This window comes from Cydia pomonella, chromosome 9 (assembly GCF_033807575.1).
Source record: "Cydia pomonella isolate Wapato2018A chromosome 9, ilCydPomo1, whole genome shotgun sequence".
NCBI lineage: Eukaryota > Metazoa > Arthropoda > Insecta > Lepidoptera > Tortricidae > Cydia > Cydia pomonella.
The window spans coordinates 15,483,618-15,492,800 of NC_084711.1; the positions used below are offsets into that span (position 1 = coordinate 15,483,618).

At 38.6% G+C, this 9,183-nt stretch overlaps 2 protein-coding genes across 2 annotated transcripts in view; one reads left to right on the forward strand and one right to left on the reverse strand.

Annotated features, from left to right (window-relative positions):
• Window positions 1-9,183, forward strand: part of LOC133521466 (uncharacterized) — a 520,259-nt gene that overhangs the window by 297,851 nt on the left and 213,225 nt on the right. The window lies entirely within an intron of this gene.
• On the reverse strand, window positions 5,467-6,498 carry LOC133521002 (uncharacterized). The gene is made up of 2 exons (XM_061855724.1): window positions 5,732-6,498; window positions 5,467-5,663 (listed from the first exon to the last, which is right to left on the reverse strand). The coding sequence occupies exons 1-2, from the start codon at window positions 6,496-6,498 to the stop codon at window positions 5,657-5,659; spliced, it is 774 nt and encodes a 257-aa protein (XP_061711708.1). The 3' UTR covers window positions 5,467-5,656.

Sequence of the window (9,183 nt, forward strand, 5' to 3'; positions counted from 1 at the left end):
GAAGCGACCCGCAACAGCCGCCGCAGCCATTGTGCGGTAGCGGCCCCTCATACCCCCCTGACGGGGGGTATCGACAGAACACTCACACTACTGTGCCGTGCAGTGCGCGCGCGCTTGTAGGCCGGGAACCCGTCCACGCGCGCATCCGCGAACATCCCGGATGCGGTGCACCAGCGAGGCAACCGCAACAATGCCCTGAAGGCACTATTGTATTGGATGCGTAGGTCGCTTAGCGACATTTGCGTATAGCTGGTCTATAGTGCACATGTATAGAAAGTAGTGCAAAAAGCTCGAAACAATGTTATTTTTACTGGCGCGGTGCAACGCCTGAATCTATCATGCCAGCATATTTGCTCTAGTCGCCAGCATCCTACGCTCCCTTTTTATATCCTCGTCATCCTTCATGTTACATAAGTTACCATATCTTATACCTTTAAACGAGCAATTCTTGTATATATATATTTCTGTGATCTCGGAAACGGCTCTAACGATTTCGCTGAAATTTGGTATATGGGGGTTTTTAGGGGTATACAATCTAATTAGATTAGTCTTATGTTTGGGAAAACGCGTGTTTTCGAGTTTTCATGCGTTTTTCTTTCGACGCAGAGTATGGTCGCTAATTTCGTGTTACCGGCCGCTGTCAGTCTGGTCCAGCGGGTTAAGACGCGGACTGCTAAACGAGTGTTACGGGTTCGATTCTCGCCCGGTGACTTTTGTTTTTTTTTTTATATGTTCAAGTTTATATATAATTTTTTAATTTTTATTGTTTTAGACAAGTTTAAATTAGTAAAAAATGTAGTTAAGATTATTACCTATACACCACCATATTACAATAAATAGTTATAACCGAGCAAAGCTCGGTCGCCCAGGTACTACTTACTTAAATTGACACAAAAAGGGGAAGGTCGTGAGATCTAACCTCCTTGGTGCTCAGTGGTACTGTCACTGTGCGAAAGAGATACTGTTTTGTACACTGCAGATTAGAGCTTAACAGGCGTAGGAGTACGTGCTCCACTACTTGTATGCAACAGTTGCTCTGTAAGTTAATTCTTCTGTGTATTTGTGTACAAAGACGACTGCGGCGGCTTGTTGTTGCCAGAAATTTGCATTTTACACTGACGCTTAATTAATTGTGTACTCGCTATATAACTAACGAACTGAAAGTGAAAACTAAGGGGTAAGTGTACCTGCTAATGTAGTCATAGAATTTTCGGTAGCTTATAACTCTTCTAGTTAGTTACTTATTCTGACGAACGTAGTGTTATATTTCTGGTAAGTTGGTTGGTGTTGAAAAGTTGCTAAAGACGAGTACAAGCGTCCATAGTCAATGTAAGATTACCGCGGTATAGATCATGTCATTCACGATGACTCGTCCCTTGAGTCAAGGCCCTTGACTCATAATATCATGTTATTAAAGGTTAGATTTGAAAAATCTGCGCGTCATTGTGAATGAGACGAACTATATCAGCGAGCCAGTTTAGCCAGTTTTTCACGATCATGATTTAATAGTACATTGTGTATTAAGTGCGCGGTATATACAAGAATTTATGAACAAGTGTAAATTAAGCCCAAAACCAAAGGCCAGGGCTTAATTAACACGAGTTCGTAATTCTTGTACCGCCCGTGGCACACACAATGTTTTTGATAACACTTGTGAGTAAAAAAACAAATTGTTAAACGGAATTATTCTAATACGGAGACATTTCAAACATTCGTCCGCCATATTGTCATTTTTGACAAGTTAGGCATTGAAGACAGATCGATCTGGTATTCAGCGACGATTGAAAATCGTGTAAAAATATTATAAACGGCTATTAAATAAATCAAACTAATATTTACAGTACATATGGGGCTACTTTATAGCACTAGTGCGAGAAGTAGCATATTACGTTACTGTGTCGAACATTTAAAGGGCCATATGTGTTGGGAAATAAACCTATCACTATTTAGCAGAGATCTATAGCACAGTTAAACCAAGAAAGTGTATACTAGAAATTTATTCAGTGTTTACATGAGAACTGTTATTGACCGACTGACATACATAAAAGTAAACAAACAATTCATAGAACCGTTGCTACACAAATACAAATTTGACAGGGTTCCGTCTACTGCCAGTACTGTGGCCCCTTAAAATAGGCGTAACCAGATTCTACAAATATCACATTAACATAATATTTCAATACGCCCCCTTAATGTGCATATTCAAAATAAACGGTAACACAAATAAAACATATAAAAACAAATCAAAGTGATATCAAAGAACAACTATAAAAAAATAAACAATTAACAAGCAATGCCCAAACCACGCATGCACATATAGTGCTTTTCTCTAGGCAGAGCCTTCGTTAATATGTCGGCGAGCATTGAGTCGGTCGGTAAGTACTTTAACTCAATACTCTTATTGTCCTTTAATACACTTCGTACAAAGTGGTACCTTATGTCAATGTGTTTACTCCGAGAATGAAACATTGGATCGTTCGCAAGGCAAATCGCCCCCTGATTATCTACATGTAAAGATAATGGTGCAAACTTACGTAACCCAACTTCAGTAAGTAAGCTGTTCAAGTAGATAGCTTCCTTCATTGATGAGGCTAGACTTACATACTCTGATTGACAGCTTGAGGTGCTGACACATTTCTGCTTCTGCGACTCCCACGATACACATCCACCTCCTAACATGAAAACATAACCGGAATAAGAACGCCTATCTATCAAACATCCTCCCCAATCAGCATCCGAGTAACCATGCAAAGATTTACCTGTCTTTTTGTAAACAAGTCCATATTGTTTTGTATGCTTTAGGTATCGCAGCACACGCTTTGCAGCATTCCAACATTCCTCATTAGGGCAATCCAAGAATTGACTCAATACAGCCACGGTATTCGTAATATCAGGTCTTGTTCCCGTAGAGAGATACATCAGTGAACCTATAATCTCACGATATGGGTACTGTTTACTGTCACTGCACTTATTTACAGATTTTTCAATCTTTTGCTTAACTTCCATAGGCGTAGATATTGGTTTACTTTTATCCATATTAAATTTAATTAATAAATCATCAATGTATTTTTCTTGTGACAATTTCATGCTTTTGTCACATCTGTCAAACTCTATGCCTAACATATATTTCACGATGCCATAATCTTTCAATTCAAACTTAGTGGCCAGTTCCTTTTTGAAATCTTCGATGCATTCACCTCTTTGCGAAGCGACGAGAATGTCATCCACGTAAACTAATACAAAGAGTTTAGTTTGCGAATCTATATTTTTAAAATAAAGACAAGGCTCATTTAAAGATGCTTGTAATCCCATGGACTTCAGCTGCTCGTCCAGTCTGATGTTCCATTGTCGACCAGCTTGTTTAAGCCCGTACAGCGATCTTTTGAGCCTGCACACACTGCCTCCAGACCTCAGGTCACATAACATCTTGCTAGCTCTTTCATGTATAAGTGAACCTGGCTGCTCCAATCGTGTTAGATCTTGCAAACATTCATCTAGGAGATCTGGCACCTTCATATATATCTCCTCTTCTAATAATCCATTTAAATATGCCGTATTAATGTCCAACTGATGAATTTTAAGATCCAGCTCCACTGCAAGTGCAACTAATAGTCTTATCGAGTCAAGCCTAGCGACTGGCGCAAAAGTTTTCTGATAATCGATGCCGTAACGTTGCCTAAAACCTTTTGCCACTAGTCTGGCTTTCTTCTTCTCAGTTCTATCGATATTCAACTTCTTTGTTAATATATATCGGCAACCAACAACATTTCGACCCATAGGTTTCTTGACAACATCGAAAGTATCGTTTTTGATTAAACTTTGAACTTCTGAAATTATTGCGTCTTTCCATCCTTTTCGTTCGTTACCGGATAAGGCATCCTTTAGAGTTATTTCGGCGACTCCAACGAAATCCACACAGTCTTCATACTCTTCAGTCGACTCAACGCCTTCTTCCGTGGAAACCTGTGGCTCTACATTAACCATGTTGTATATCTTCCGTGGACGCCCAACATGACCTCGCTCCAGTCGTGGTCGCCCTGGACCTCTCTTTACTATCCTCCCCCCATCAACATGAACATCGTCTTGATGATGATCGTGTTGAGATGGTTCCATGACAATATATGGATCGTCTGTCATTTGGCGGGTTTCAACGGGAACATCATCTCCTCCTTCAGGTTCTGGATCACGACTACTCGATGACTCGATGCACTCATCCTCGTGATTGGAGATATGTATTACCGGATTTTCACTAGTTTGAGTCGGATGGAACTCTACATCTACCGATACAGGTTGATTTTGAACATTTATCGATTCTCCCAAGTCGATTTCAAAGGGGTCAATCTTCAGGTTCACGTTTTCTTTACCTTCACTTTTTGCTTCGTGAAATTTCACATCTCTTGACATGATAACTTGTCGTTGTTTTGGCATCCATACTCTGTAACCCTTGCGATCTCTAGGATAGCCTACAAAGAACCCTTCCAGGCTTCTTGGTGCGAACTTATCTTTCCCGGTTGACTTGTCCAAGACGTGTACCTTAGATCCAAACTTGTGTAAGTAGTCTAACTTGACAGGTCGTTCAAACCATTTCTCAAAAGGTATCTCACCTTCAAGACTTCTGGTCGGACAACGATTTCTTACATGGCAAGCTGTTGCTACAGCATCTGCCCAGAAACCCGGAGAAAGTCCTGACGAAATCAGCATACATCTCGCCATTTCTAACAAGGTCCTGTTTTTTCTTTCCGCGACCGAGTTCTGCTGGGGTACTCCAGGAATTGTCAATCTTCTTGCTATTCCTTCTTTCTTCAGGAACTCGTCGAAATCCCGATTACAGTATTCGCCTCCGTTATCTGTATGGAGATAAGTTATTTTACGTCTGAATAGATTCTCTACGTGATTTTTATATACCTTGAATGTAGTGAAGACTTCACTTTTCTTGCTAAGAAAATATACTTCACACCATCTCGTATGATCGTCGATAAAGGTTACGAAATATTTCGCTCCATTTATTGACGTATGCCGCATGGGTCCTACGAGGTCAGAATGTATGATTCTCAACTTTTCATCGCATGGCCCACTCGATCTAGAAAAAGGCAACCTACTCATTTTTCCTTTCGCACAAATATCACAATCGTACAACTCGGCTACATCTGTCATCTTTAAGTTCATGCCAGATTTGTTTAAGACTCGGACAAGATCTTTCGCATTTAAGTGACCTAAATACTCATGCCACGACCATACGTCAACCTTTCGCTCAGAAATCGCTGACACTCCATCACAATGTTCCTCAACGTAATATAGATTACCTTTACGATTCGCGACAAGTTTAGTGTTACCATAGCTATCTTGAACACTAGCTATGTTTTTCTTGAACGTAACGCTATACCCTTGATCAGTAATTTTAGCTACTGAAATTAGGTTACATCGCAAATCAGGAACAAATAGAGTATTTGGCAGTTGCACTTCAGTTTTAGAACCATTATTACATGAAGAAAATCTTACTGTCCCCTTACCTTGTACGTTTGTGCTCGAATTTGTCGCTAAATTTAGCTTACCGGGCAACGGTAGTAATGTAGTACCAAATTTATCTGTATCGTTGCACAAATGTGACGTACACCCACTGTCGACGATCCAATTTCCATTCTCGTTGCAAACAGCATTAACATCTGAAACACAATTGAATGTTACAAAATTGGAATCAACATCTGGTAATTCATTTAAGTTCGACACATACTTTGCACTATCATTACGTTGTACTTTCATCTTCTGTGTACACTCAGAGGCTTTATGTCCATGCTGGTGACATTTGAAACATTTATACTTAATTTTCGAATTAGCCTGCTCAGGGGCATCATATGCGTGTTGACGATGCTCTATTTGTTTCTTAGACTTAGAAGATCTCTTTCCTTTTACAAGAAGTGCCTTATCTACACTTTCTTTAACATTTCTGGAATGTTCCTCTTCTAATATCTTAATTTTCAATGCGTCTGGTTTTGGCAATGCATCTCGAGATTCTATGGCACATCTAAAATTGTCAAAACTGGACGGCAAACTATACAGAAGCATTATAGAGATCAAATCATCATGCATTTCAATATCCATGTCCGCTAATTGGCTTACTACATCGAAAAATCGCATGACATGTTCTCTTAAGTCACCACCTTCATCCAATTTACGCAGTAACAACTCTTTTAATAGCGTAGCTTTTCTCGCAGGTCCCTTGGAAGCATGAATGTTCTGTAACTTTAACCATACGTCACGCGATGTCTTACAACCTCTCAAATGTCGTAATTCGCTCGGGGTTATGGATAAAATTAGGTCAGACTTAGCTTTAGAATCGCCAATTTCCCATTTTGCTGCTTCGGCTACCTCAGCTGGTTTCTTGATACTCCCATTAACGTATCCCCAGGCGTCGTTTTTTATTAACACTGCTTCAACTTGGATCTTCCATGTTTCATAATTACTCTCGTTGAGTTGATCAATTTTTACAGCACTACTCATTTCCGCTGAAAATTTCTTTCTTTTACCGTTAACACTATTCTTGAATCGTGCGTAGGCTACATAACCACTGTGGGGGAATAAACCTATCACTATTTAGCAGAGATCTATAGCACAGTTAAACCAAGAAAGTGTATACTAGAAATTTATTCAGTGTTTACATGAGAACTGTTATTGACCGACTGACATACATAAAAGTAAACAAACAATTCATAGAACCGTTGCTACACAAATACAAATTTGACAGGGTTCCGTCTACTGCCAGTACTGTGGCCCCTTAAAATAGGCGTAACCAGATTCTACAAATATCACATTAACATAATATTTCAATAATATGTACTGTAAAACGTTGTACGATACATGTGCGAATAGGTAATTCGCAACTCGTGTCGATTTAAAACACTCCCTTCGGTCGTGTTTTAATTTATCGCCACTCGTTTCGGATTTCCTATTTTTCGCACTTGTATCGTAATGTACTATTTTAAACATAAACAAAAATAAAAAAATTATAAACGTCTATATCTTAAAAGAATAACTTAATATCTTCTTGGTTCGTATGAAATAATTCAAAAATATGCCCATGGGCATAATGAAAAAAAAAAAATACCACCCGTGGGGATAGCATAGCTAATTCCATCTCAGTATGCTGACATACAATAACAGCGTTTACGAGCAAGTGTGATGAAAATATATATATGTTCTAGCATTCAACCCTAACCGCACTTAATTTGTAACTACGATTCCCGTATTTGTTCACACTTTACTTATAAGGGATCAAGGATGTTTGTCTCCGTATCCTAAGGGAAATCTTAACTAGTTTGATGTGGTTGGTAGAGAATAAATCACACGAACCCTTTGAACATTAGGGACTTTCAATGCTAGCACATATTCGGCTCCTTGAACTTTCAAAACCCCATTAGCTGTATTAGGACTATTAGGTATAGAATCTTCAAGTCTAAACATAGTATTTACCATCTTATATGTGTACTATCACTTATTACTCTTATTAATGATGATGTTTACTTGTTCAACAGTAGACGTTTATCGGATAGTGTGATTATATCGATATTGGAAGCATCAAACAAACTTAACTTCATTTGGTCTGTTTTAATTATCCGATTCATATAATACAAACCTGCTTCATTCTTCATTCATTCATTTCATTATTAATTAGTATTAGTGCCTATTCATTAATAGTACAAATTAGTAAATGTCTATGAAGCCGAAGGTCCCGGGTTAATCTAGGTAAGAGCATTTATTTGTGTGATGAGCTTGGATATTTGTTCCTGAGTATTGGGTGTTTTCTAATTCAAGTACTCGTATTTTTATAGGGATTAATTACAATACATACTTACAATATTTACACAATCATTCATATATTATACGTATATATATATCGTTGTCTAAGTACCCATGACACAAGCCTCACCGAGCTTATTACTGTACTTAGTAACTTTGTGTAAAATGAAATATGTACTAAAATATTTATTCATTTATCCGTCAAAACTATCTCAAAATAATGCTCCATCTGCATCACAGTCCTGTAATTTCAGAGTAGTGCAGCAATATCGCTCATATTATAGAGTAGGATAGTTCCTTTGTAACATACGCGCCTGTTCAGGTTATTCCAAAAGTTTACCGACTTAGCGAGATCTCTCAACCAACCCAGAGATAGTGTCATGTAATGATGTAACATTTAGAAACAAAAGTCAAACTTTTTTCTCCTCCTTAACTGTTATTAGCGCCTTGTATGAATATATTAGTAATAATTGTATTACACGTAAAAATAAAAATATTTATACGTGTAATACAATTATTACTAAGGGGGGGGGGGGGGGGGCCGTACCTGCCCCTTATCCGCAAAAAGAGATAGGTTCAATCACAAAATTAGGGAACTTTGGGTAGATATTAGAGATGCAACGAGCATTCGGCAATACCAAATAGTGGAATAGTATTCGGCCGGATACCGAATAGTGTGTTAACACATAGATAACGGTAAATGAGGGGTAAAAAAAGTTAGAATTAACAAACAACAAGTAATCAATGAAACTCCAGATCCATGGGGTCCCAGCGCGCACAAGTTTTTCGAGAAATCACGAAACATCTGGTTGACGTAACTGGTGACCGAAGAGCTGGCGGTTTCCTCGCACAACGTATCAGTATTGCGATGCAGTCCTTGGTACAATGCCGCAAGGGCCTATTTTAGATATAAGCTAGTTATAGTAATCCTCCATGCCGCAAATAGACCTGTGAGAAGGGGTATTCTCTTTATAATTGGTTCCTTTTTTTTTTTTAGGTAAGTATATTTTATAGTAGATGATTTTATTTTATTTCTAGGTTTAATTTTAGTTTTAATTTTGTAATATTATATTTTAGTTTAGTTAGTCAATATAGATTGTTTAAGAGCTTTATTAGAATAAATATGTTTACCGAAAAAAAAAATTTTTAAGCTATTGCATAGCTTCTATCGCGGGCCTTGAGCGCGGGGACCGAATCCAGAAATTCCGTAACGAAAAAACCTCACGCTCCCCACTTCGTCTAACGTCGTTTCAGTTCGGCAGTCTTCGACACGGCGTTGTGTGCGTGCGATTAGACGTATTGTACTACTCAGAGACTTGTCATACGCTTCGCTTGACAGACAGATGAAGTGTGCGAAAGGGAAGCCATCACGTATATGAACAAGCCACG